We start from the raw sequence: 26,661 nt of genomic DNA, 5'->3' as shown, positions 1-26,661 counted from the left end.
CAGCTTGGCAACAGAAACTGCAATTCGAGGCTGGATTGATGACTGGGGGACTCGTAAGATGACCGATCACATCAGCTCATAACACTCCGCAGCCACTTTTCTACCTTCCTCCGAAAGGCCGCTTCCGTCTTTGCTAAGCTTCAACAGCTCTTCCTTCCAGGTTTCCCAGTCAAACGCTGTCGTCTTGCCATCAATCCGCCGTTCCCAACACTCAGCAGGCTTTTCCGTCTGCGACCAGTCGACCTTCGCCTTCAACTGTGGCCCCGCGATACGAAGCCAGGGGTGCATGTGACTGACGAAAATGTTGAGAGCACGGGGCAGCGGTGAGCAAAGCAGGTTGAGGACCTTGAATCCTGAATACTCCCCCACTGTTGGGAAGCCTCGAACGAACATTTCCGCCTCCGCTGTACCCACGGTATTGTAATCCTGGCGAAACTCGCGTTTCTCCTCTTCGGATAAGACTTCGTATTGCCTCTCCCATCGATGCGGACCGTGTAAGTGGCTTTTGTACAAATCATACCACATGGCGCCGAACCCCGTCAGTTCCGCCCAGTCAACCCCAGATGATGGCGGAAGTGCCTGAATTGCAGACATGAGGTCGAATGTCATGTGACGCTCTTCTTCGGTGAGCTCTACTAGAGCTTCGCTGAGTAGTGCCCAAATGCGATAGAGTCGCTTTGGGGGATTTGCGTCTGCGAGTACGGGTGCTGTGAATCGCTTGGCAGCTTCTTCGGGGTTCGTGTTGCCATTCAGATAGTCGCCGAGAGCTTTGGCTTCATCTGGGTGGCAGCCATCACCTATGTCCAACGCGTGCGCTGTAGGCGCGATCTTTGGTTCAAACCAGGCTTGAGTAGGCATAATGTGGGCTGCGGTACTGTATTGGACGGAGTGCAGTGACTACGTTGGATCGGACTTCTATGGTGTGAGGAGGTATGGCTCTGAAGTACATCAACGCACACTGACTCATGTTCGATTTCAGGCTGCCTTCGAGTCACGCATCCAACACCAACACTCTGTTACATGATGACCCGCAAATACCAATTTGCAGTGAGTTGGCAAGAGCTATGACGCAGCTTGCCAGCACATTACATCTATCCTATTGTTTCATCCTGGCTCTTTACGCTTTTAGCCCGCGCTTAGCTACTGCGCCTCGAAGGATCCTCACCTCGATGCAACCGCGCGGCTAAGGTCCCTCGATTCTACGCAGCAGCTTCTCACGGCAAGTACATCCTTTGCGGCGCCACGCCAGGATTCTTAATGAGCCGCCCATGGGCCATGAGAAGCTTCTTTGGGAGCTTAGCCGCTGTGGACTCCCCAGGTTGCTCGGCAATCGGTCGTTTGTTCGTATTACATACCGAACAAAGAAGCGCATCAACTACGGCAGCTGGACAACCACGCCAATAAGAACAACTGCGAATAGGCCTTGGCATTAACTTTGGTCGGAGACTGTAATCGGATCGAGCTCTGGATGGAGACTGCAGGCATAATGCTGACGATAAGGCCCTCTTGCGCAGACTGTGTAGCAAATGGCGCTCCCGACGCAGACATCCAACTCATCGGACATAGGCATGCATCCGGCACTGCTTGATGTCGACGATCAAAGCAGAGCCATTCCTCAAGGTCCTATCCGGCACAGAGTTCCGCAAAGTAATGGCGGCGGTGGATGTAACGTGAGGCATCACGACAGCACGATCAAGCAAGTGAGCGGCGTCTGCAACGGAAACATCAGCGCAGTTCAATGCTGTTCCTATCCATACCGTGTTGGCAAACGTTCGTTCCAAACGTGTAATAGACTGATTGGTGGCGAAGACGTGTCCTGCATGCGTCTGTCTCATACGAAGAGGCACAGTCCGACTCGTTGCATTCTTCTTGGACTCTATCAATACCACGGAGGTGTTGGGACTCATGTTTCCTGTACGCTCGCGGCACAGTACTGCCAGCTCTGTCCATCGCTCGATGCAGCCACTGTTAGGTATGGCACTCAGCGAAACATAAAAGAATGGCAGATAAGTCTCACTTGACAGGTACAACGCAGGCTCCCCAGATCAACGCAAAGCTCCATCCAACACCATCGAATAAACCGACAAAAATCCACGACACTTCTTGCTAGCACGAAACCTGTCATCCAAGGATGCATCTCTCCTCCGCCGCCATCAGCGCCATCTTGGCCACCAGTGCCTCAGCTCTGGCTCTCCCAACTTCTCCCTCAAACCCGCTCCTAGCTCGCGGATCCAACCCACTCCCCAACGATCCAAGTATGACCCCAGTCGACGTTCAAGACCTCGCACACCGTGCCACAATGACCTGTGGCCGTGACACCTTCTCCTACAAAGACATCTACGCCGCCATACAATGGGGCACCATCCTCGAAAAGGAGAATCTCGGCCGCGGCAAAAAATCCAAAGATTAATCCAAACGGTCGTTTCCCTCACGATTACATAGACGGTGACATCACGTTTAACGACAACTGTCCTTCGGATGATTACAATCGCCAGGAGTTCCCGTTAATCTTTGATGGTCCTTATAATGGTGGCATATCTAACAACGTTCAGTACGGTCTTCATCGTGTTGTCTACTACGATAAGGGAGAAGAGGCTGTGGATGGGAACCCGATTGTATACTTTTGTGGTGGAATTACACATGAAGGGGCCGAGAAGGGAAAGTTCTTGCAATGTACTGTCAACAACTAGAGGATCGTAACAGTTAGCCGCGTGGATTATATAGTCTCAATTACGAAAGAGTGTATGGTGTCCGTCGAAATGTAGCAAAGAACAGGCATGAACGAATTCCAATACCAGTCTCACAATCAGAACACCAAGACACATCACTTTTGTAAAATTGCATCCCATAGAGGGAGTAACTCTACCATGGCGGCACGAGTTTCTCAAACCACTTTCCAGCTCCTCCACCACCTCCACTGACATTTTCCCTTACCACCCGAACTCCTTCAGCACCATCTCACTTAAATCCATCACTCCTTATCGGAGCTACCTCCATAGATCCATGCTACTCGACTCGCACGAGACGAAGGACCCCAAAAAGCTTCGCATAACATGAATCCTTCCACTCGCCTAACTATATACCCGAGCCTTAGCAAATGACACGTCACCAGACATTCACAGAAATCGCAGCTGGTGGGAATCTCCACCATCTGGATGCAATAGATCGATGCAGATGCCATCGAAAATATGTCGTGCATATGTCTTTCGCATGTGATGCATGCAGAAGCGAGAAAGTGGCAGCAGCATTGGCAAAGATTCCTTGCCAAAGATCGTATACACAAACGACTTCTTGTCAGTGCACAATTTTCGCCTATTTGGATGAAAGTAGCACGAAACGACGCGTGCTGAGTATCAGAGAGGCTCAATGTTGGAAGTCTTCACGTTTTCGTCATATCGTATTCCATGCAGATTCTACCACCTTCCTCACTGCCTCGCTTCTCCTTCACTGCCCTGCATAGCCCCCGTCTCCGATGCTATCTTCCTTCGTTTGCCCTCTTCTCATGGGGCCAAGATCCCATCTCCCTTCCTCTATCTATCTACATCAGCCCCAATGTCCACTTCTGCGGGACATAATTTCCTTCCCCCATAGGCAGTGACAGAAAAAAGCGGCGTGCGAAAATCACCAACAGCAGGGGAAAAGGGGAGGGAGGGTCACGAGCCATCTACAAATTTCAAGAAGCGTATCAAAGGTCCCCAACCAGCGCCAGCGTCGAGTGAGAACTTTTTCATTTTGCGGTGAATTGGAGTCAAATCAAGGGAGGGCGGGTTGTGAATGCGTGTAGGAGTGCCAAAATCAACTCCACCAGCGCCTTGCGATGCGATTTCAAAAGCAGATCTTTGCCGCCTGATGATCCTGAAAGATCGTCTCTTTTGCTCGTTTTCTTTTTGTCATGTCATATTCGTGTCGTGTCGTCATGAGTCAATAACGACTGTCAGCCTCGCGGCTTTTCTTTTCATCTAATAGTGAGTTCCTAGAAGCGAAGTGCACTTTGCGCTTGCATGTTCCTGCATCTAAGCCTGGATTTCGTGAGCGCGGAACGTCTCTGGTCGAGGGCATCAATGTGCCAGATTGCGCTTGGGTGGCAAATGTCTGTCATTGATGCCGTAGAATGTCCTTTGGCCCGCAGCTTCCGTTGCGTGTTATCCAGCTTCATACCCATCGGATTTGATCATCGTAGTAATATCCAGGTCGTCGTCTTCTATAGAATTGAGCACTTCGTGCTCGTCTAGGCATTTCTCAAGTTCTGCCGGCTCCATAAAGACCGGTTCGTCGGGCAGAAACATGTCTGCACCAGGATCGCAGTCTAGAGCCGGCTCATCGTCAAGTTTGAATGTAGAATCAAGTCTTTCTTGATGTGCAGCGATATTGAACGGCTCGCCGGGCCCATGGCCAAAAGTTGAAGAGACTGGCCTTGTCAGTGGTGTGGGAAGTCCTTTCAGCGCCACCGGAGTGTGTGTTGACAGCTTGGGAAGCGCGCTGATGCTGACACGTTTTCCCAGCTTCCCTTTGGTGGGATAGATCCGTCTATCCAATCGTTTCCTCGCAGCTCGCGCCTCACCCATGAATGTTAAATCAGTGGGTAAGGGGAGCTCTGGCTGCTACGCGAACTCGAATTGGAACGGTTTAAAACTGGTGTCCGAAGCGTGGCAGCGTGGGCACTTGACGGGACGGCCCTGACTCTGGCTACTCACGAGTGCATCGGTACAGGCTCCGCACAGTGGACCCATACAACCCGAGCAGCCGAACATGTCGTTGATATTGGCCGGTCGACGGCAACCAGCACAGTAGCTGGCATGAGTCACACCCTCAGTCTTATTCGCGTTGAACATAGGCGAGGACGTTGAATCGATAGACGACGGGTTCATGATATGGAACTGCGATCCGGAGTCGGCGCTGTTGTGGTGTGCATGGCTGAGATTGCTACTAAGGCTGCTGTCCACGGAAGGAAATGTCTGGAGATCCAGTCCGGTGTGATCCGCCGGCGGCGGCGTCAATGCTCTATTCAATGGTGAAGCTTGGAACGATTGGAACTGCGATCCGAGTGCAAAGGGCGGCAGTGATGTGCGAGAGTTGCCCTGAGGAGACTGGTACGGCGATGCAGGAATCTGCTTGAGCAGATCAGCAATGTGTGCAGGACGACACAAGGGGGCGTCGGCTTCAGCAGAATGCTTCGGGATATGGCATGGGCATTGGGAAGCGACGTACCGGAGTGAGGTCCCGTGATCCCTCCTCTTCTGTTGCTGAAGCTGCAGCCTCAATCAAGTCTTCCCAGCGTCGGCCAGGATGGAGTTGGCCTGCAGCCAGTGCATTAGCAAAGAATGCATTAGAATCATCGCGATTCTCCTTACCCAGCTCCTTTGACCTCTTTCGCTCATGCTTACTGATGCGGGCGCTGGTAAGGCTGGATTTTCGCGGTCTGCCCATTTGACCGGACCGAGACAGACTACGCTGCAGCGGCGGCAGTGTCGTCGTCCGATCTGGTGGCGAGCGGGCGAGATTGCTTGGCAGAAGGCCTTGCTGGTCTTGGTCCGCACCAACATTGTACGCCTGATCATGCATGAAGGCAGAATCTTGCAGCGCAGGATCCACATGCAGCTGATTATTCTTGTAGTCATGACCCTGGTCATGGAAGTAATTCTGAAGACAGTCCGCTTCAGTAACAGGCGAGTCAGCAAGGACAGGGAAATTCACCTGCATGTTGTTCTCTCCCCAGCCCGATTCCGAGTCGGATCGGTGATAGTGCAACTGCGCCAGGGCATTGGCAGCAGAGATGGTGGGTATCAGGGAGCCCCGACGGTACTCGCCCGAGGAGCGCTGCTCGGCTTGCATACCATTGTACAAGGCAAGGGCATGTGGATCGTCGGCCGTGTAGTAGCCTCCATCATGCTGGCCGAGGGTATGGTAGCCTTCCAAGGATGAGCCTGAGCCTAGCCGCGTGTCAAAGTGGAAGGCGGGTGACAGACCTGACGGATCAGAGTGCTGCGGGATATGATTGTTGTTGCTGTGGGAGGAGTGACTGTGGCTGTGGTGGTGGTTGGCGTGATTGGGGTCGATGGCGGGGCGCTCATGCGGCGGCGAGGTGATCATCAACTCGAAACTCTCCTTCGTCGCCGGCAGCTTGGGGATGTAGTATTCGGGGTGGGCACGGCGGATGTGCTCTTGCATGGAGCGGTACTTCTTTTCCTGTACAGAGCCGCATTGTCAGTACGTGGAGGCTTCGCATGGGCGCAATGAGGGGTCGCTGGCGCGGAGCGGTGGTGGCAGTGGTGGAGAGGAGGACTTACGCCGAGACATCGCTTCCGACAGGCGGACGAGTCCTGGTTGCGCAGCGGACACACGACCTCATTCTCGGTGCCTGAGACGGCAAACTGCGAGGTGAGATGGGTTCGTGGAGGCATTGCAATGCGGGCACCCTGGCTCTGGCTGGTCGCAGCGGCGGCGGCAAGCACAGCAAGCAGAGCTGAGAGCTGTTTGCGAGCTGTTGCTGTCGAAGCTGTGTGTAGCTACGGGTTCCGCTGGATCGCAGTGACGGGGCCTGGTTGCGGCGCAATGACTGGACCGAGGGCTGCGTGGTGGGCGGTGCTCGGAGCTTGCTGGCGAGCTATGGGTACGGCGTAACGTGCGTGGGTCGTTTGGCGGCGGGCGGCAGTGGGAGCAGCAGTCGAGCTCGAGCACACGCAGCACAGCACAGCACTCGCTGCCTTGCTTGTCCCGGTGCTTGCGTGCAGAGGGCGGGCAAAGCTTGAGAGCTCGCCAGATGAGGAATGCAGTCTCAGCTGGGCCGGCGTCCCTCGTCGAGCTGTGCGGATCGAGAGAGCTTCGTTGGGCCTGGTCGGTGATGGGCAGCTCTCAGTTCCTCGCGGAGGGTGCTGCTGCTGCTGGTCGCGAGCTCTGGGCGTGGTGCGGTGGTGGTCTAGTGGAGTATGACACGGCGAAAGAGCTTGCCACAAACAACAGCGGAGGAACTGCTCGTGCGCGACGAGGGGTTGAGGGCGCCTGGAAAGAGCGCGGGGCGCAGATAATGCACGATCAAAGCAATGAGGCCCGTGTTTTGCCGAGAAGAGCAGGTTAGACGGCCGACTACAAAGGGCCGCTCTCACTCGTCAATGGCTGGTGGGGGAGGACTGGCGGACTGGCGAACAATGGCGCCGGCGAGAGGATGTCGTCGGCGCTGGCCACGCACGGCGGAGTCATCGTCGCAGCGCTGCCACGCCAACACCTGCCTGCGCTCGCTCGCACCCTCGGCATAACGACGCGCTGAGTGGAGCAGGCGTCGCTTCGTCGCCTCCACTCTCGCTCGCACTCTGGCACTCTGGCGGGCAGAATGTTTGGTGCATGCGCAGGGATTTCGGCACAGCGCCGCAGTCTCTGCACGCCGACGGCCAAATGATGCGATCCAGAACTGTTCCAGACATCTGTCCTTCCGCTCTCTCCAAAACCCAATTCCTGTCGAGCCCCGATGTCGCAGGAGCGGAGAATTTGGCGTGCAGGTGCGATGGGGAGGAAGATGCAGAGCAGCAGGTGAGGTCGGGAGTAGGTTGATTAATAAAAAGAACAGATGAATCGTTCGCGAGAGCACGTCCTTCCACCATCTCCCCCCAAGCCATGGCCATCTCGCTCCATCATCGACAACGAGGGCGCAGAGCAGAGCACATGGTTTGCGGGACATGCCGCCCGCTCGTCAGAGTCAAGCCAGCCGCAGCGTGCATCGCGTCCACTTGCCCTCGCGTTCATTTAGCAACAACACCACGCCGCAAGCACTGGTATCGTAGGCGATGGCGCTGCGGTCTAGCCGTCCCTGTGGGGGTTATATGCACACTTCCACGTTGTACAAAGCACGTCTAGCCCTGCCCGTCTGCGCGGCGACAAGCGATGCCCACCTGTCATCCCAACAGCGTTCAGGTTTGAGCCTTGTTACACCTTCCACCATTGACGTAGTTCGAGATTAACCTGTCCCCCCCCGCTACACAACACGCATTCCTGATTACCCGCATCTCTCGTTTGCTCGCAGAATTGACCACAGCAAGATGACCAGCACGCCGGACAACGACCGCAACAACTTTTGGTGGCCGACATAGCGTCAGCCGGCGCGCAACACGACATGTCGTTGACCGTGCAGCAGCTCAACGCCGACAGCTGCTTCCTCCTCACCTTCAAACCCTCATTCGCGCCGAAGAACTTCACGGGCAAATTTCCCGGAAGCTTCAGCATCCTCATCGATCCGTGGTTGGACGGCGCCAGCTCCATCTTCCACCCCAAATTCGCAACAATATATCACAGCTCGCCCTCGGCGGTCCGGTCGCTTCAAGAGCTCAGAGACGAGGTGGATGTGATAATTGTCAGCCAGGATAAGCCGGATCACTGTCACAGGGAGACGTTGTGCACCCTGAGCAAAAACAGTAAGACGAGGATATTCGCAACCCCCAAAGCCGCCTTCAAAATTCGGGAATGGAGGCACTTTGAAGATCCCAACATCATCGAAGAGATACCCACCTACAGCTCTTCCAAAGGTGAAGCTGCTTTCACCCGCATTGCTATCGAGCCATATTCCACTTCCTCCGCCCCCGGCGAGATCACAATCACCAATCTCTCGTCCAAGACAGATCTGACGCGTCTCCACAATGCCATTGCGATCACCTATTGCCCTCCCGGAACTGTGCTCAAGACCGTCGACGGCGACACGATCAAGCTGAATGATCTTCCCATGACAGCTCGTCCCGGAAGTTCCATTCCACCTTTCAAAACGATACGCAAAAAGCCTTCCATCAGCAGCCCGGTGGGAATCGTGAAAGCCACCATACCTCGCTCTCCAACGAGTCCTACTTCGCCCTCGACGTCAACGACATCTTCCCAACGGCCCAGCACGAGCTTCAGTGCCGGCAACGACTCCCAACAACCAAACCACGAATCCGTCCTCTCCGTCCTCTACACCCCTCACGGCGTCGATCCATCCCTCCTTCGACCTTATGTCAACTCCCACCTTTCGCACCTCCCTGGGGCCATTCCGCTCACCGCCCTCTTCCACTCTCTCAATGTCGAGTCCAATCCAAAGATGTTAGGAGGCATCATCAGTAATGGTGCCCCAGGCGGGATTCAGCTTATCAAAGAGGTGGACGCGAGGTATTGGGTTCCTGCGCATGACGAGGAGAAGAAGAATGAGGGTCTGGCGACCAAATTGATGAGCAGTAAAACCTATGGCGTGGAAGAAACGATCAAGTTGTTGAGAATGATTGGTGGAATCGGAGGGAGTAGGGGTAAGAAGACTGTGGTGGAATCTATCGGGAACGGAGGGTGTAGGACATTCCGAGGAGGCTGAGGAAGATCTGTCTGAATATGCAAAAGGCATGAGGACACGACCGCCCAACCCCGCTAAAATGCGGTGAAATGGTACGCGAGGATAATAGAGCGCCGGGACATGGTGGTAAAGGCTCGTAGGGAAAGAGCGGTCTGTTGATCGTCAACTTACGGATGCGCACGGTATGCACCGAGTATGAAGAGGTGAAGAGGACAACATGCATGGCCAGTTGCTGGCCATGGCGAGAAGCACTGTCTATTGGCACAGTACAGGCTGAATTTAGCTGTAAATGGGCTCATGAGAGTAATGTCGGACTGTAATATGCATAATTTGAAGCAAGAGAGCAGCATATAGAGAGAACATGGTGCCTTTTTCAAGAAACATCTCGGACAATTCAATTCGGACTGAATTCACCTTCACACGCTTTTGCCTCTGATTCTACCTCCTACTCACTGCCTCAAAAACAACCCTGCCGCTATTCTCCGGGCATCCCACCTCTCAGATTATCATACTTACTCTCCGGATATTCCAAGACATTCTCCTGCCGCTCCATATGTTTTCCTTCATACCCACCCAGCCCTTGCACTGTAACATTAATCAAACTGTTATCCTGTGTCGCTGGATGGTCCCCGCTCGTTTCCCACCACATTGCACCTCCCAGGCCAGTTTGCTTAATGTATTCGACTTTTTGCGCGGCCACGGCCGGAGTGTCGTAGGAGACCATGGTTCGGGTTGCGGGATCGTAGCACCAGGAGGAGATTGTTTGCGGGTCGTGGTGGACTTGTGCGTTTGGGCGAGGGAGGGACTAGAATTGGTGGGTGGAAAAGTTAGTTTAGGTTGAGGTGAGAAGACCTGGGGGTTTGGGTTGGTTCGATGTTGGTATTGGGGAGGTTCAGATTAGATCAAGTAATTTTTGGACTTTGATAGTCCCGCCCATTGCCTCCATTTGGTGCCTCATGAGAAGTGGAATGCACGACCGCCGCGGCTGGAGGGCTTTGGGGTTGTGTCATTCGTCTCGATGAGATGGTAGGCTTGGTGTTTTGCTCTTATCATCAGGAGAGGTTGTTGTTCGATCGGAGGGGCAAGAAGAGAAGAGATATGGAACCCCTCGCAGTTGAGCGTACTTACCTTGTAATCCCAGACTCCATTCTCCCAGCTTCCTTCACCGACCCCGTTGAATGGAGTTCCTGGGCCGTCTGTGTTTTGGAACGCACGACCGTAGAGCGGCATGCCCAGTACGAGCTTACTGCGTGGTACTCCTCCGTTCACGTATCGTTGTACAGCCTGATCGGTGCTGAATGGTGTACTTTGCGGAGTATGGGCTGAGGGAAAGATATTGGCCATGTGCCCAGCTGAAGAATCCCACGAGCCGGCAAAGTCATATGCCATCAGGTTCCAGAAGTCCAAGCACTGATCCATCTCGCGCAACTTGAGCCACCTGATATTGGTCTCGCCAGCAGGGCAGGCGATCGTCAGGAGAAAGTGCGGTCGGTTTGGTAACGTGGCAGAGTAATTATCGAGTTCCTTGCGACATTCCTGCAACAGTTTGACAAAGTCATCCGCTTCGGCGTCGCTCTTTGGGTACTCCCAATCGATATCCAGACCGTCCAAGCCAAGGTCTTTGACGAGGCGCACAGCACTTTGGGCAAACGTGCAACGTCCCGATTGTGCGGATGCAGGCTGTGGAAAGTTGCTCGAGTATGTCCAGCCGCCGATACTGAGGATGATCTTTAGGTTGCGGTTTCTCTTCTTCAGGAGGTAGAGCTGTTTGATGCAGCCGTAGACGTTGTTGCCCGTGTCGTTCCAGGAATCGGTGGGATAGTGCTTGTCAGTGTCCGACTGTTACTTGTTAGATATGAGGCAGAGATGAAGAGGCGAACGCGTGAGTGTCACCCATGGGTCTGTCAAGTACACTTCTCCCGAGTCCGGCCTGACGTTGGCAAACGAGTAAAGCACATGAGTGAGCTTGTCGGCGGGAATGTCTTGCGGTTGGTGATTTCTTCCGTAGATGGCCCAGTTCACGAAATAGGCGACGCTGCGGTAGCCTTGATGCTGAGCCATTGCTGTCGTCTCCTTTGTCGAAGTTTGTGAAAGCGATCAATGTGCAGAGTAAAATGGCGTTGTATATGTGTTGAATGTGGAGAGCTGGTGCCACTGTGGCTGGAGCGTGTCAAAACAAGGCAGTGCAACAAGATCCGCTTGCCGCGTCACTGTGGCCAAGCAAAACTTCACGTGTCAGCTCATGGACGTGTCGTCTGCGGCGAGGCTGATGCCGCGTCCGTCCATTCTGACGTGGGGCCGGACTCTGGTCTTGTCCTGCAAACATGTCGTGGATGTCTAGAGCGACTTGCGAATTTGCCTTGAAATGTCGGCGCGGGAGGCAAGATTCCGGCATCCCGATTCCGTGCCGCTGATTTGCTAAATTCGGCAGGAACCCTCCAGTGACTTCCAAACTTATTTACCTGCAACAGCAACACCCGAGAGAGGCAACACAGTAGCTACATGTACACCTACATACACAATAGAGTGCTTTTGCTCCAGCGGCAGATCCCGCTGATTTACCGACTTTCACAAAGAAAACGACTGCGACTTGCCTCGCAGGGCATGTCAGACGCGGATATGGCATCTCCTCTCCAGCTCACACATCGTTGCATTATGTAAGCTCGGCGTGGCTGAAAGATGAGCCGGCCGACATCCAACACCCGACTTGGATGCCCGACATGCTCGCGCTTGCACTCGACATTGCGAGTACACAACAACGATAATACACTCCCGAACATGACCGCGCACGATACATCTCCTCTCCCCGTCTTCCGTCGGCGACCTCCCTGCACTCACAGCTGAGGCAAATTAGCTGCCCACGGAGCCGGGCCGCCTGTTGACGCGTGCATTGATGCAAATCTGGACGAGCTCGAAGTTCGAGCAGGAGGTCGTGGGATCTGTTGGATTTCGCGGACATATGCGTGGCTCATATTGCGCTCGTTGTCATGTCCACAGACGAGTATGGTATTCATGAGAAGGAAATGTTAGGGCAGGAAGAGCAGCAGGAGCAGCGGCAGGAGAATGGAGTCGAGGACAAGAATCGCGTCAGGCCGTCGGATCATAGCCATGCTGCGATCCAATCGAGACAGATGGAGGATTTGGGAACAGCTCTGGAGGTCGACCATATGATTCTTGACTTTCTATGCTTCCAAGCTATCAATGCTTGTTTCGAGAGCAGGAGGTCACCCCCCATAAACGATAGACTAGAACTCCAGGCCTGTCTCGCCCAAGTCGACCAGTTCTTCCTACTCTTCAAGGGGCGCTACCCAACATACCGGCCGGATCCCGAACTGCATTTCCGACAGCAACTTCTTCAGCTTGTGGTGCTGGTGACTCAGCGCTTCCGCCGATGTTCAGCGACACCAGTCAGATCCTCTTTGACAGCTCTTCGCGCTGCCAATCAAGCGAGAGCTCGGGCATGGATTGGCGATGCTTCACGTTTGCCTACAGCAGCTTATAACGTGAGGCCATTTGACGAGGCACTACCCATATCGACTACGGAAATGGAAGAGAACAGATCGCTCATACTTGAAGCACTGGGCATTCCGGCTGAGGATGACGCGTACGAAGATAACTTCTACGGCACCAGTGAATGTGTGGGTTTGCTCGATCTTCTCCCTCTATTCATGCGAGTGTCTGCAGCTTGCCACACCATGTTCGAGTGTCCTCCAACAAAAAAGTGGATGGAGCTAGCGGCTGGCTGGATGCTCCAAGGCTGCCTCGAGCAGTACTTGATATTCGGTGCAAGCGGCTCCGACGCTATCGACGAAGCCTTTGCTTGGGGACCAGGGGAAAATCTAGACCTTCCGATGGACGAAGACACAGAAGAAGGACATGATACGAGGCAGCGGAACAAGAGCCAGGATCCTTTTTGCTTGGGCTTGGAGAATGATGACACCCAGCTGTGGCAGACCATCAAAAGTCGGGCGCTGAACACCATTCTGTCAGCAGAGAAGCAATACTGGAAGGATGTTGCGTCTCACTTGGCCGCAGTGTGGGACAAATCCTCTCCCGCTCAGGCCGAGAAAGAGATCACAGAATTTCTAGTTGATCTGGCAGAGTGCATTCCGGAGCCGGTGCTTGTTCAGCTACAGAAAGGCCAGCTGCAGGGCATGACTAGATCACAAACGCAGTCATTCATCAGGAGCTGTGGCGTCGACGTGGCAGAGATACTCGCATGCATCGATGGGCCCGGATGAGGCAGCAAGAGCACTGTCGACATCTTTCCAATGCTGGATTACGCAAATGCTACGCAAGCTCGCAGTTGACGACAGAGATCCAAGGACTCACGGCAACTTGTATTCGCCACTTCAAACAACACGCCGTAAATGCCCGCGTGGTTTGTGCCCTTCAACTCATGCGCTTGTATAGCGTCCTGTGCCTCCGTCCGGGTGCCCCACGCGAATATCTACATCCATGCATTGACCTAGGATGAGGTTTTAATTCGAGCTGGTCGAAACACGTGGCTCCAACACCCCAGATCCCAGTCGCTGCAAGACCTCGAACTCGGGTCGCGACACTCCTATCGACGGCAGTGAACGATGCGCTGATCAGATTTACGATCCATGCGAGAAGCAACACATCCAAACGATGGCATTGCTCACGCCGCATCACGCGGCTGTCAAGTTGGGCTTTCTTGCATTGCATATGTTGTCAAGCGAGACACTCGTGTGCGATCGTGGCTGAAGACGGCATCGTCTGAAAGTTAAACGCGCAACGGCCTTTTGAAGTCGGCGGAAAAGGCATTGGTTGCCTCACTATTGCGATTCCACTCTGAGCAACCGACGCTGCCGTTGCTGTACTTGCCGTCTCGACGTGAGTGGCTGTGATGGCTGCTGGGGTGCCCCAGCACACGTGCCGCGATGTGCAAGAGCACACACTGGTGGCAAACATAGGCAAAAAGGGATATTGATGACATCTAACGTCGATTTTAGCATGGCAGCCACCTGTCTGACACCTCGATGGAAAATGGCAGTTTAGAGACACTAAAATCGGTTGAAGGCTCGGCAGCCACATCGACCACGTAACACCTCACGATCGTTGGTTTCTGACGTTTCTATATACAACAGCACGGTCTCAGTGCTACCAGGTCAACCTCCAGTATCACGACATGCTGACCCGATCTTTGACGCCAGCTGGAGGGCATTAGTGAGAGCACCGTGCAATCGATACGCAATATGATGCACGTGCTTGATCTGGCACGGGTTCTCTTTGGTACACAGCTGTTCGGCGCTTCTTACACCGCATGTGGTGTTTCTGATCGGCACTCAACGCCGGTCTGTTTCACGACGTTGCGGTGCGGCCAGGGTGTGCCGAATCGCTTGGCGAGGCCCAGAGTGGGATGGCAGGACCGCACCTCCAGGTCGCTTTTGCTTCTTGGTCTTCATCATCGTCCCAGCGACTACCACAGCTTTCACGAGCCGCGACTGCGCCATCGTCAAGGAATTCAACCACATGAGCGCCTTCAACAGCGCATGCCGCGTACCGCAGGCAGACCCTTGGACCGCTTTCCACCGCCTCCAATCACAGCTCCACTGAAGCTCGGGGCCTTGCTAGATGTGCTAGGCTCGAGCCGCCTATATGCATAATGGGTCGTGCCGACCACTCAGAACTCTGCCGCCCTCTAGCTGCAGATACATGGACGTGGCAGCATGTGTATGCAGGCCGTCACCGAATTCGAATGCAGGCCGTGGCCAGTAGGCGGAATTGGCTCTCCGCACTAGGGGAAATGCACGCTCAACACGCCTACCACAAGCTGCGATTCACGAAAGCAGAGTGGAACCCGCGGGCCTTGACGGCGAGCGCTGCCACGGTACGCCTCAGCTATCTCCTGTTGCTTACTGCTCACCTCACCTTGCCTGCCATGCTGCAATGAGGTTGGCGAACTCGTGACGATGTGACGAGTGACCACTTGGGATCCACCAATGGAGCCTCACACCGAACAAGATCCCGATACACTCCTGCCTCGCGGGATGCCTTCTAGGAGCGGCTTTTCATCAGCTTTCTTGTGACATTTTCCTCCGCAGAAGATCTTCTGTCTGCTTACCATTTTCCAACTCGGTCATCTTCGTTACCTCTTGTACCTTTTGCGGGTCACTCGTCGTTTCGAGAAACGGTTGGCTGCAGCACCGACAAATTCTCCGACCGGCGTTGCACACTCCAGTGTATGCTTCACTTCACGACCTGTTGCGCTACTGCTGCCACTTCTCCACTGCCATAATTAACCTTGCAAATTCGACATACCCTTCGCGCACATTCGCTGCTATTGTATTCAACATGCCTGTATCGCATCTGGGCCTCACAGTGTCGCATATTCCGTCAGCAACATCCTTTTACCTAGCTGCTCTCCAACCGCTTGGATATCGCTTTATTGGCCACCAAGGCGACTCAATAGGTCTTGGGGTAGATTCTGCCGATTTCTTCATTACACAGGCGCCGATCGGGTAGGCATTCCACTGCTTCTTCCGGTTGCACCACTAATGGGTATGCAGCACGCGACCCTCGCCGAATCATATTGCATTCTTGGCCGAGAATCGCAACATTGTTCGAGACTGCTACACTGCATCGCTCGAAGCTGGGGGCCGTCCGAGTGGTTCTCCCGACTATCGCAACGCAGACTGCACTTGCTTCAATGCCGCTGTCGAAGACCATGATGGCAATACGGTCGAGTTCATCTTTCGCCAGCCGCACGGCGAAGGAGCTGGCTGTGGCGAGGCAGCACCTTCAGAGCATAGCCGTGTCTTGACATGGCGAGAAGGTGTGGATGAGGCCGGAAATGCAGATGATGCACAGTCTGTGGCCAAGTCAGCGATATCCCGCGGGTCGCAGGCTTCGAAAGCGACGACTGTAAAATCACGAATGCAGACAGCAATAGACCTGGCCAAATCGACAGCGGAGTCAACGAAGTCCGCGGCGCCATCGCAGGGCATATCACGAGTCAACACTGCGCCGACAACTTCCGGTTCATCTTTTCCTTCCAAAACAATCATCGGAACTGCGCTTGGAGCTGCCGCCGGTGCAGCACTGATGTTTGCTCTTCATAGAGAAGAGTCGAAGAATGCCAAGGAAGAAGCCGATCACATGGCATACATGACCTCACGGTCTAACACCAAGTCAAGACATTCCGTACACGAAGTACCAGCAAACCCCCCGGCGCCTCGCGCAGAAACTCTACCGCCAGCTGATCGCACAATGTCGCAAGCCCCGGAGCAAGATGCGACGGGAGGCAGAAGATTCCACCACAACTATAGTACAACAGAATCTGCATACAGCCGACCACAACCGCGCTCTACTCGCGCGTTGCGCATGCTACAGGAGACTGGGTATAACGGCGATGATGAGGTGCAAGAAGTCATGTCTAGGTACACTAATCTCCGTCCGCACCCTACGAGGAGCCATACATACGATTCTGTCGACTATGCTCCAGATGAAGTACCTGCCAGATCAGCTGTGGGCAGCGCGATGAAGCGATCCAGCACATTACCTGTGGATGTCGATATCGATCGACCTAATTACTATCTGGAAGCCACTAAGAGCACAATTTCGAAGCACAATAGTCGCCACGATGAGGATGATCACAGGTCCTCTGCGTCACATCGGTCTCATAAATCGCATCGATCGCACCGTCGTACGAGCGCCGACGAGACAGACCGGCTCAAGCGTCATGACAGTGGCATTGATGTCTACTCCTCTCGCACGCACAAGGATCGCGGGAGCGACGCTGGTCGCAGATCCTCAGCCAGCACTGTCAAACCCTTCCGACGAACATCTGGCCAGGACGGAATCCCTCTGCCACCACCTCCGATTGGCAACAACGCGTATTCTCAGATTAGCAGAGCTGGTAGCTCATGCTATCATCCTGCTGCCATCTCACTTCCGCCGTCGGTCGCTTCGTCAAGCAGACAAACCGCAGACCGAAACCAGGACGTACTCGAGCCAGTTCCGTCTAGTCGCAGATCGCGCCGCTCGCCTCCTCCTGTCCCCGCAAAGCCTTACATACAGGAGCGCGATTCAGTCCTTCAGAGCTGGGAGAACTTCGAGGCAGAAGAGTCTGATGGCATGGGAGATGTCAAGACTGTGCTGCCGGAAGACAGCATTTCGTGCGTGGATTTGAGTGAGCCGCGAAGAAGACATCGCCGACACCATCATTCTTCTTCCAGCAAACACGACAAAAGCGGAAGGAGCGAGGCGAGTGACAGGACTGTACGACCAGTCACCAAGGAGAAGGAGAAGAGGGGAAGTCTGTTGGGCTTGCCCATTCGAAGTAAGGAGGGCAGTAGTAGATTCAGTTTTGTTTGAGAGATCTGGCGAAGGCTTTATCAGACTATGATCACCACGCTCCTTCTATATACTGGGTGGGCTTCTGTACAATTATTTTTTCGGTTGCACTTGTTCGCCATGGGTAATTCAGTTCGGTCAATCGATCTTGTCAAATTTTGATGATTTGAATGAGTCAAATTTGAATACCGCAACATCACAACTTCACCTCTGTTCTCGGATTGTAGAAACTGAACCACCACAACGAAAGGCTCGAATGCCGCATCTGCTCCATCGCGACAGACATGTATAACTCTTCAAGAAATGTCCACATCAAGTATTCCCACTTTACGCCCCGTCCAAACGGCCCATCCCGCAAACACGATCTGGTCCGCAATTTCACAAGATGCATTTCGCGAGAACCTGGTCACTCTCGAGAAAAAGACGAACGCAGTTCCCATTGACGTTCTGATAGCGAAAGTTGAAGAGACAATCGATCAACATGTTCCTCCGGGACCCCGGATACCACTTCACATCGAGAAGCAAGTCGCAGATGATCTGGCGTATATCGCCGCTGTAGGCGAAGGAGCTCAAAGTGTCGCAGCCGTTTGTCTCGAACAACATATTCGCACATCAGCGAGCTCAAAACCGGATTCGAATGATGTCCATCCGAAGAACACCACTAATTTACTTGTCGTCAAAATCGCCGGCATGGATATCGTGGACGACAAAGTGAAGGATATGCTTCAACAGATCATCGATGGGATGCAGGATTCGAGTCGAATGGCCTCCGCCAGAAGAACACCAGAAAGCTCGAATGCTCCAGAACAAGAAGTTTATCAAGACGCGATAGAGACGATCTTCGATCTAATCATTACCCATCATCGCCAAAAACTTCTCGGCCGCTTACGTTCTCGCAAGTGGGTTAAGCCCACATATCTCGACCGAACGCACAAAAAACCTCTCTGGCAGGACTTTGCGAACGTGGTACATCGTGTACAACACGTATTTCCGAGAAAGGCGGATTGGAAAGTACGAAAGTCTGTGACTGAGAGTCTGCAAGGTTTACAGGAAATTTACGAGTTATTCGAAAGCACAAGTGAAGCTGAAACTGAAGAGAAATTGAAGGAACTGGTTAAACATTCGTGGGAATTCTGTCAGAGGAAAGATATGGGAGCTTTTGCGGAGAAGCTGGAGTGTGGAAAGGCTGGAAAGACGGCGCAGGTTGCGGCTGCAACGAAGACTTTGAGGCAGGTGGAGAAAGTTGGGACGTATTGGAGGATTGCGAGAGATTTGGTGAGAGTGGCGGGAGGGTCGTATTTTGAGGCATTTGGTTCGATTCAGCTGGAGTTTGTCAACCCGTATGCGAGTGTGCCGACAGATATTACGTACGAACCTTGGGCTGGGAAATGTCATGTGCATGCAGAGGTGCAGTTGGTCGTGGAAGAGGCTTTGGCGGGGACTGGGTGGGAGGGGCGGGCAAAAGAAAGAGAGGAGATGGTGGTCGTGAAGCCGCGCATTATCGGCACCAGCAAGTATCTTTGCTATCTGTGCTACCTGTTCCTGTATTATCACGGAGGATACGAAGTTTTGGATACCCACGGACGATTATACGATCAATGGACTGTTCCAGATTTGGCAGAGTACAGTCCAGAAACGAGGAAGACACTTTCGGTCGTATTGGAGGAGATGAACAGACATATATCGCGACAGATCGCAGATACGAAGGGGTCGGTGTGGAGAGCGGAGCCCATGACCAGTCGGCAAAACTTATTAAGCTGCGACGCCGAAAAGGAGAATGGGGAAGAAAGCATGGGGAAGTTGAACGAAGGGCTTGGTTCGTTGACCATTGATTCCTGAGATACAGGAGCTTAGGGACTGCGCAGTAAACGAGCGACCTTTCAAGCAACAAAAGAGAGTCTCGTTCAAGCTCACGGACATGCAGCACGCCAACATCAAGATTCCTCGGCGCAGCAAAACCATCATCTTTTCGGAGGCACTCTTCAACCTTTACAGGTCCTTCATCTAGTAGACCGTGATACTGCTTCTGCCACTGGACTGGTAGCCCTCGGTCGCCACAATCTGGTAATTGTGAGTTCCGAGTCTCATACCGTACTGGGCCCAAGCATTGAAGTGGTTGGCCATGTTGACAGTTCCTCCGACACGCTTGCTCGTGCGAACAGACCAGTATTGCTGGAAGGTCTGGATGCCATCGATCGAAGGGGCATTGGTGCGGGTCGAGACGTAAATGTTGTAAGTACCACCGTCAGTGTTCACGGTCCCTTTGTACTGGGCGCCACTGCTGGGGTTGTAGGTGCCGAAAGACTCGACGACGTAGTACTGTAGAAAAGCGTTAATGAGGGCATTGCGGCGAATCAGAGGAACGTGATGGTATGTACCTCGATCAAGGGGTTGCGAGTCCAGCCATAGACGGCGAGATAGCCATTGCCACTTGGACTGAAGGTACCGCTGTAGTTGATGGTTCTGCAAGCTGGATCAATACATGCTCAAAGACTTCACATTGGGGTTCGCTCACCTGGCCGATCCGGTAGCCCAGCCTTTACCGCCAACGAAGTTTCCGACGTTGGTCCATTGAACAGTGTACGAGCCACCGGCTCCGTTCTGGTAGTTGACCTGGCCACCACCATCAGTCCAAAAGGAGTAGTAGTAGCCGTTGTGCGTGCCAGTTCCAGACTGAGATTGACGAGCTTCGAGCGCCGTGCCCTCAGGGTTGCGGACATCGAGAGCCGTTGGAGCCGCGTATGCAGTCGCCGCTGCCGCAATAGCGTACAAGATTGAGGTCAAAGACACCATATTGGCGAAGACTGCGTGGGGTTCTTGATGTGAGCTTCAGGCAAATTGATTTCGAGCATCTCGGTATGAGAAGCTGTCTTATATACCACCATTTTCCTGGCATTCCTTGCATCTCTTGCGCTTCACGCGTTGACAGCATTTTTGGCTAAAGCATTGCCCTCCATCTTGCTCACGAGGAGCAAACAAGCCATACCAAGAGGCCAAGATCGTGTAGGAGGATGTGCCAAGTGAGCGAGGAAAGCCTGTCGAAGTACAACGACAAGACCATTGATTGCTGAACTCCTCTGCCTGAGACGAGCCAAGAGTACCCAGCTGAAGCGGTATCGACAAAAGAGGGCACAAGCGTTCAGCCCTGCATGATCCACTCAGCCGATGTTGGACAAACTCCAGAGTAGTTCGAAACCAATTCGCGGACCTAGACTGCAGAGTGATGATCTTTTGTCCTAGTGCACGATTCTAGATTGTTGTACTTAGGCTAAATCCGTTGAGATTCACTTCATGAGTCCAGACCGTGGTAGCTGTATATTGATCTCGTTCAGTTGTCAGCTGGCACGTGGCCCAAACTTGTATACATCAGCTCTCGCTTGGTAGACGAATGTATGTATGCGGAGTTTACCCGATGCCCCGTTTCAGGCAGATTGCTTTGTACGTTACGTGTAGAAGCGCCGTCCGACCGAGCATGACGGCATGTACGAGCCTCAGAGATGAAAGACTGGATGTTATATAAAGTCAGGATGAAATCGAATGGAATGAATGATCAGAACTCACCTCGTCGTTGATCGAATCCAGGTATATCAGAACTTAACAACAACATGCATCTCAGCTCCACACTTGCCGCAGCAGCGCTCGTTGCAAGCGCGACTGCCAACCCACTGGAAGAGAGGCAGTCTTGCCCAGCGATCCACATCTTCGGTGCGAGAGAGACCACAGCTCCCGCTGGATATGGTACTGCAGGCGTTTTCGTCAACCTGATTCTGAAGGCATATCCTGGATCCACCGCAGAAGCCATCGTCTATCCTGCTATCGGAGACTCCCAGTATGGCGCTTCAGTTCGCGCTGGTACACAGAACATTGCGAATCAAATCAACAGCTTCAACTCCAGGTGCCCCAACTCGAAGCTCGTTGTTGTAGGATATTCGCAGGTATGCTTTGTTTGGTATCGCGTATTCGATGAAGCACGAGCTGACCGCAGACTGGAATAGGGTGCTCAGATTGGCGACAACGCCCTTTGTGGCGGTGGTGATCCGAACCAGGGCATAACCGACACCAAAGTCTTGGTGACTTCTGCAGCTGCCAATGCCATTAAGGCTGTGATCTGGGCGGGCAACCCTCGAAACTCTCCTGCGGAGAGTTCGTTCAGAGTCGGAACTTGCTCAGCACAAGGAGTATGTCGTTCCCATTCCTGTTGTTCTGCGAGTGTCAGTCGCTAACCAATGTGCCTGCAGTTCGACCCAAGACCTCAGGGCTTCTCTTGCCCAGCATTCCAGTCCAAGCTTCGATCATACTGTGATGCTCCAGATCCTTACTGCTGCAACGGCAACAATGCAGCCACGCACCAGGCTTACGGACAAGTGTATGGACAGCAGGCGCTGCAATTTGTGAAGTCAAAGTTGGGTTAGTTGCAGGAGGATCGGCGCGCAGTTGTGAATTTAGCCGCGAAGAAGTTGCTGGAAGTAGCTATGGTACCTGGCATGTGTGCTTTGAAGCGATGGTGCATTGCCGGCCCTGTGGCAGCAAGGAGCTTAGTCTTTGCATGTAGATCCTCTCATGATCATGCAGAAGTCCGTCAATGTTCTGAAAGCGCTCAAAACTTCATGTTGTTGGTATGCTGCGTGCTCGAAACGGGAAGAGCAGCCTTGGGGGAGTCCGTCTGCCAAGACGCCGACTCAGTCATTCAGCTCAGCTGCTGAAGAGGCACAAGTACCCAGTCTCTCCACGAATCCGGTACCTGTGTCTAGAGTAGATTCGCAGTCCCGGCGGGCGAGCTTGACCTGCATGTGACTGCAGCGATCAGCCATCAACCACAAGCCAATATCCCAGGCTAAATGTGTTTCGCGAAGTGTCGCAAATCTGGCTGCACCCACCCAGATGCTGTACAAGCAACTGCTTCTCGTCTAAAACATGGTTGCGAGATCTCCCTTCGTCCGTCGGCTGAATGAAGCTCGTGTCGATTGAACCTTTTCAGCCTGCCTTTGTGAGGTTCGGAGCGAAGGACCGATCCTACTGTGTAATCAATATGCATGCTTCCACAGACGAATACTCACCTGCTTGCCGCCAAAGCTCTCGGAATGCGGGGAACAGGTGCCATATATTGGATACTGTGCAAATATTTCCTGTCCAAAATGAAGAGCTTTCATGCTCCAGGGTATTGATCCGCCAGTGAACGCCTCGCCATAAAATCATGCCTTCCCAGTCCTTGTGGTTCCCGCTCGTGTAAACAACTCTTTCTCGTTGTCCCACATACTCATTGCCTGCCCAATCATTCGATCTGATCTTCATCTTCGTACTCATGCATTACACACATTAATAATTATCCTCTCTTCCTCCCTGTGCCACCATACTGGCCAGCACAATCAAATACACCAGAAAGACGGCGCCTATTATCCAAAATGCGAACACTGCGCTCCAGCTCTGGCAAATGCTGTTTTGTTGGAGCCATGCTAGGGTATTGACCGATAGATCGTTCGGATTCTGCCCTGTGACATATGTGCCGCACTTAGAGTTGATGTCTCCGGATGGGCCGAACAGTTGAATCGCGGTCTCGATCAAGCCGGTGATGTACAGGACGAGAAGAATGAACGCGCCGATAATGAGAACCCCGGGTAGAAGTCGCCGTTGTACGATGAGAATGAGCATGAGGATGATGAAGGCGAGCGTAAGAGCACCAACTGTGATGCCAAACGGCATGATCCTAAGGAAGAGAGGAAGGTTAGCATGTGTGCTAAATGCAAATGTGGAGGCTGGAACAGGTGAAATGGGGATGTAGCACCAATCTCTACTCAAGGGCCTGCAAGCATGAGGTTGCAAATGCTCAGCGACCACCCAGACGTTTAAAGAGTGTATCGCTCGCATGCTCGCGCGTCAGACTCACCATGGTATCCCCAATCCGCCCAGTGAATTTTGTATCACCACAAAGTTGGCGAAGACTCCGACCAGTGTGCCGCCGGTGGCCAGCATGATGATGATCCAGACATTGAGTTGCCAGTCTGGCCAGTAGTATGATTGTCGCACAATCACCCTTTCTCGGGTCATGTCTGATCGTGCCATGGTGCGTGATGTTGCCCTTCCTCGGCTCGTTGCTCGTGGCTGGGGTTGTCGAGTCGCTTTGCGCCGGGGTGACTGATTTCAGCGCTCTTGGTCCTCCACTCGCGCTCGCCCTGGCGGTGAGGAAGACAGCGTCGCTGCCTCTGCCTATGCTGCTCCGAGTGGCTCGTTTCGGTGGTGGTATCTCATATGGCCAATGGGGTAGCTTTGGAGGTGGGGCGGCGCCGCGGCGTCTTGGAAAGAGCTGAAGTTGGAATGGCAATATAAGATAACGAAAGAAGCGTGCGAAAAGCGATGTCGGTGAAGTGTACGGCGGAGAAATGTGCGCGACGTGCAGTTTGCAGGAGTGCGTGAGAGATGGAGCCCAACGAGTGAGTTTGCGTGACGTGGAATTGTGCACGTCGACTCGGTTCGCGCGTGGCTGGATGTGTGGCGGGACGCGAGAGCGCGGACCCCTGCTAATTTTGTCCTTTCCGACTTGTGCCTGCAACGACTTCCATCCTCATCCGAACGTTGACTCGACAACCATGTTGATGATTTCTTGTATTTCAGTTCCAATTGCCCATGCTGTACCAAAACCACTTCCATTCACTTGGATTAGTTCCGAGATGCATACTGCGGGACTCCGGTATAGCAGGGCCCAGGTACGCATGCTGTAGCTTCCCCGAACGGTCTTGCCAACGGCCGTCATGAAACGGTTTTCTCGCATGTGGGCCGGGTGTTCGAAGTCTGGCGCAAGTGTCCTCTCCGAGCTGACGATAGAACTTGATATCGAGAAGACTATGCCCGTAGTCCACAGAGCTGAGGCACATGTCGATCCAAGCAGAGACTTGCCGTCGAGCTGCATATAGCGCAAAGCGGTGAAGCGTGGAAGACGTGCTTCCAGAGCAAAAGAATTCCGACAACTTTAGAACCATTCTACCTCTGCTCACACGCAAGACGTTCAAGATCTTAAACCGCGACTCATGAAGCAAAAGATCCGCGAAGCAAAAGATCCGCCCACGCAAGCAAGCTCATGCCAATGCCGAACCAGGTACAGTCTGGAGAGCGTGGGCATCAGAATTCCATCCTTGTGAAGGCGTTCGGCGCCGACTTGTTTGACGACTTACGAACTTAGCCACCTCGCCTGGACGAATGTCACGCGGGGAGCATTGCACGAGGCATATATATGCTGCCCAGTGTTCTCCCGTTCTGCCATTGAGCGGAAGTAGCAGAGAAGGGAAGCTGCCAGCGATTTGTCCATGCCTTTCCGACATGGGCAGGAACAGAAGTGATGGGCCGACTTGCCCTGTCAATCACTACCGCGAATGCTCGAAGCTTACTTGGACCAGAGGAGTGTCGTTCGAGAGGAGATGTAGATACGACCGACGGTGTTCTATCCCACCGCCACGGTGACTCTGATAATCTTTCGGTTCTCGATGATGCCGTTCGGGAAGCTTAGAACTGTAGCTTCATATGTCTCGTTCAGAACATTACCAATCGCAATGAGTTCAGCTCGCAAGCTGCATCTTCCTATTGAAGATGTGGTGACCATGATAATGCCAAGACCATTCACGTGTCAGTACTGGGGCGCGTCGGCAGCTCTGTCGCCTTCTCCGACAAGCTGCAGCTGGAACGCATCACATCCAACATCATCACCACAAACACCGTCCTCCACTCCTCCATCTCCCACCACACACCGCGACATCAAAGCCACCCCAGATCAGAACATCAGCATGGCGTCCGCCGACGTGAGCAAAGCGCCGACCGCGCCGCACCTCCTCAACCAGATCTCGAGCTCCGCCATCACCAACATCGACACCATCGAGGGCTTGACAGATTCCGACGACCAATATGCAACCTACAAGAAGCTGCAGCGCCAACTCGAATACATCAAGTTGCAGGAAGAGTACATCAAGGATGAGCAGCGGAGTCTGAAGCGGGAGCTGGTACGCGCACAGGAGGAGATCAAGCGGATACAAAGTGTGCCACTGGTCATCGGCCAGTTCATGGAAGCCATCGATCAGAACACGGGAATCGTACAGTCATCAACAGGAAGCAACTATGTTGTGCGGATACTGAGTACACTGGACCGTGAGCTGCTCAAGCCCAGCTCCAGTGTGGCGCTGCATCGGCATTCCAACAGCTTGGTCGATATCTTGCCGCCCGAGGCTGACAGCAGCATCGCCATGTTGGGCGCTGATGAGAAGCCCGATGTCACATATGCCGAAGTCGGTGGATTGGACATGCAGAAGCAGGAGATCCGGGAAGCCGTCGAGCTGCCGCTGACACAGTTCGACCTGTACAAGCAGATTGGTATCGACCCACCGCGCGGTGTCTTGCTCTACGGGCCTCCTGGTACAGGAAAGACAATGTTGGTCAAGGCTGTGGCGAATAGCACGACCGCATCGTTCATTCGCGTTGTTGGTTCGGAGTTCGTGCAAAAGTATCTCGGAGAAGGACCGCGCATGGTGCGTGATGTCTTCCGAATGGCGCGAGAGAACAGCCCAGCTATCATCTTCATCGACGAAATTGACGCTATCGCCACCAAACGTTTCGACGCGCAAACCGGAGCCGACAGAGAAGTGCAGCGTATCCTGCTCGAACTGCTCAACCAAATGGACGGCTTCGACCAGACTTCAAACGTCAAAGTCATCATGGCAACCAACCGTGCGGACACACTAGATCCTGCTCTGCTACGTCCTGGACGTCTCGACCGAAAGATCGAATTCCCTTCGCTGCGTGACCGCCGAGAGCGTCGCTTGATCTTCTCTACCATCGCCTCGAAGATGAGCTTGTCGCCTGAAGTCGACCTCGACTCCCTGATCGTCCGCAACGACCCATTGTCTGGAGCTATCATCGCGGCAGTGATGCAAGAGGCAGGATTGAGGGCTGTGAGGAAGAACAGATACAACATTATCCAGCAAGATTTGGAGGATGCATACACAAGTCAGGTCAAGGGTACGAGCGAGGCAGACAAGTTTGACTTCTACAAGTAAACCATTGTG

At 53.5% G+C, this 26,661-nt stretch overlaps 13 protein-coding genes across 13 annotated transcripts; 7 read left to right on the top strand and 6 right to left on the bottom strand.

Moving 5' to 3' along the window:
* Positions 1–66: 66 nt before the first annotated feature.
* On the bottom strand, positions 67–858 carry RHO25_002751 (uncharacterized protein; the record flags this gene model as incomplete). Its single annotated transcript, XM_023598305.2, has 1 exon — positions 67–858. One exon carries the CDS (start codon positions 856–858, stop codon positions 67–69), a length of 792 nt encoding a protein of 263 aa, XP_023455222.1.
* Positions 859–2,131: 1,273 nt separating this feature from the next.
* RHO25_002750 (uncharacterized protein) lies at positions 2,132–2,410 on the top strand (the record flags this gene model as incomplete). Its single annotated transcript, XM_065602298.1, has 1 exon — positions 2,132–2,410. One exon carries the CDS (start codon positions 2,132–2,134, stop codon positions 2,408–2,410), a length of 279 nt encoding a protein of 92 aa, XP_065458370.1.
* Positions 2,411–4,142: 1,732 nt separating this feature from the next.
* RHO25_002749 (uncharacterized protein) lies at positions 4,143–4,565 on the bottom strand (the record flags this gene model as incomplete). The annotated part of the gene is made up of 1 exon (XM_065602297.1): positions 4,143–4,565. One exon carries the CDS (start codon positions 4,563–4,565, stop codon positions 4,143–4,145), a length of 423 nt encoding a protein of 140 aa, XP_065458369.1.
* A 36-nt stretch (positions 4,566–4,601) lies between these two features.
* Positions 4,602–6,401, bottom strand: RHO25_002748 (uncharacterized protein; the record flags this gene model as incomplete). Its single annotated transcript, XM_023598303.2, has 4 exons — positions 4,602–5,108; positions 5,209–5,297; positions 5,352–6,186; positions 6,288–6,401. The coding sequence occupies 4 exons, from the start codon at positions 6,399–6,401 to the stop codon at positions 4,602–4,604; spliced, it is 1,545 nt and encodes a 514-aa protein (XP_023455220.1).
* A 1,703-nt stretch (positions 6,402–8,104) lies between these two features.
* RHO25_002747 (uncharacterized protein) lies at positions 8,105–9,319 on the top strand (the record flags this gene model as incomplete). The annotated part of the gene is made up of 1 exon (XM_023598302.2): positions 8,105–9,319. The coding sequence occupies one exon, from the start codon at positions 8,105–8,107 to the stop codon at positions 9,317–9,319; it is 1,215 nt and encodes a 404-aa protein (XP_023455225.1).
* Positions 9,320–9,773: 454 nt separating this feature from the next.
* Positions 9,774–11,359, bottom strand: CTS1 (Endochitinase 1; the record flags this gene model as incomplete). Its single annotated transcript, XM_023598300.2, has 3 exons — positions 9,774–10,103; positions 10,427–11,137; positions 11,192–11,359. The coding sequence occupies 3 exons, from the start codon at positions 11,357–11,359 to the stop codon at positions 9,774–9,776; spliced, it is 1,209 nt and encodes a 402-aa protein (XP_023455224.1).
* Positions 11,360–12,285: 926 nt separating this feature from the next.
* Positions 12,286–13,539, top strand: RHO25_002745 (uncharacterized protein; the record flags this gene model as incomplete). Its single annotated transcript, XM_023598299.2, has 1 exon — positions 12,286–13,539. The coding sequence occupies one exon, from the start codon at positions 12,286–12,288 to the stop codon at positions 13,537–13,539; it is 1,254 nt and encodes a 417-aa protein (XP_023455217.1).
* Positions 13,540–15,616: 2,077 nt separating this feature from the next.
* RHO25_002744 (uncharacterized protein) lies at positions 15,617–17,638 on the top strand (the record flags this gene model as incomplete). The annotated part of the gene is made up of 2 exons (XM_023598298.2): positions 15,617–15,783; positions 15,832–17,638. The coding sequence occupies 2 exons, from the start codon at positions 15,617–15,619 to the stop codon at positions 17,636–17,638; spliced, it is 1,974 nt and encodes a 657-aa protein (XP_023455216.1).
* A 282-nt stretch (positions 17,639–17,920) lies between these two features.
* RHO25_002743 (uncharacterized protein) lies at positions 17,921–19,456 on the top strand (the record flags this gene model as incomplete). Its single annotated transcript, XM_023598297.2, has 1 exon — positions 17,921–19,456. One exon carries the CDS (start codon positions 17,921–17,923, stop codon positions 19,454–19,456), a length of 1,536 nt encoding a protein of 511 aa, XP_023455219.1.
* Positions 19,457–19,621: 165 nt separating this feature from the next.
* Positions 19,622–20,410, bottom strand: RHO25_002742 (uncharacterized protein; the record flags this gene model as incomplete). Its single annotated transcript, XM_023598296.2, has 3 exons — positions 19,622–19,936; positions 19,996–20,080; positions 20,133–20,410. The coding sequence occupies 3 exons, from the start codon at positions 20,408–20,410 to the stop codon at positions 19,622–19,624; spliced, it is 678 nt and encodes a 225-aa protein (XP_023455218.1).
* Positions 20,411–21,222: 812 nt separating this feature from the next.
* RHO25_002741 (uncharacterized protein) lies at positions 21,223–22,029 on the top strand (the record flags this gene model as incomplete). Its single annotated transcript, XM_023598295.2, has 3 exons — positions 21,223–21,552; positions 21,613–21,795; positions 21,856–22,029. The coding sequence occupies 3 exons, from the start codon at positions 21,223–21,225 to the stop codon at positions 22,027–22,029; spliced, it is 687 nt and encodes a 228-aa protein (XP_023455938.1).
* Positions 22,030–22,933: 904 nt separating this feature from the next.
* RHO25_002740 (uncharacterized protein) lies at positions 22,934–23,677 on the bottom strand (the record flags this gene model as incomplete). The annotated part of the gene is made up of 2 exons (XM_023598294.2): positions 22,934–23,321; positions 23,502–23,677. The coding sequence occupies 2 exons, from the start codon at positions 23,675–23,677 to the stop codon at positions 22,934–22,936; spliced, it is 564 nt and encodes a 187-aa protein (XP_023455939.2).
* Positions 23,678–25,389: 1,712 nt separating this feature from the next.
* On the top strand, positions 25,390–26,652 carry RHO25_002739 (uncharacterized protein; the record flags this gene model as incomplete). The annotated part of the gene is made up of 1 exon (XM_023598293.2): positions 25,390–26,652. The coding sequence occupies one exon, from the start codon at positions 25,390–25,392 to the stop codon at positions 26,650–26,652; it is 1,263 nt and encodes a 420-aa protein (XP_023455932.1).
* Between the last annotated feature and the right edge of the window lie 9 nt (positions 26,653–26,661).

This window comes from Cercospora beticola, chromosome 2 (assembly GCF_033473495.1).
Source record: "Cercospora beticola chromosome 2, complete sequence".
NCBI classification, from domain to species: Eukaryota; Fungi; Ascomycota; class Dothideomycetes; order Mycosphaerellales; family Mycosphaerellaceae; genus Cercospora; species Cercospora beticola.
Note: the sequence above shows the minus strand (reverse complement) of the source record. Positions and strands in the feature narration are given on the sequence as shown.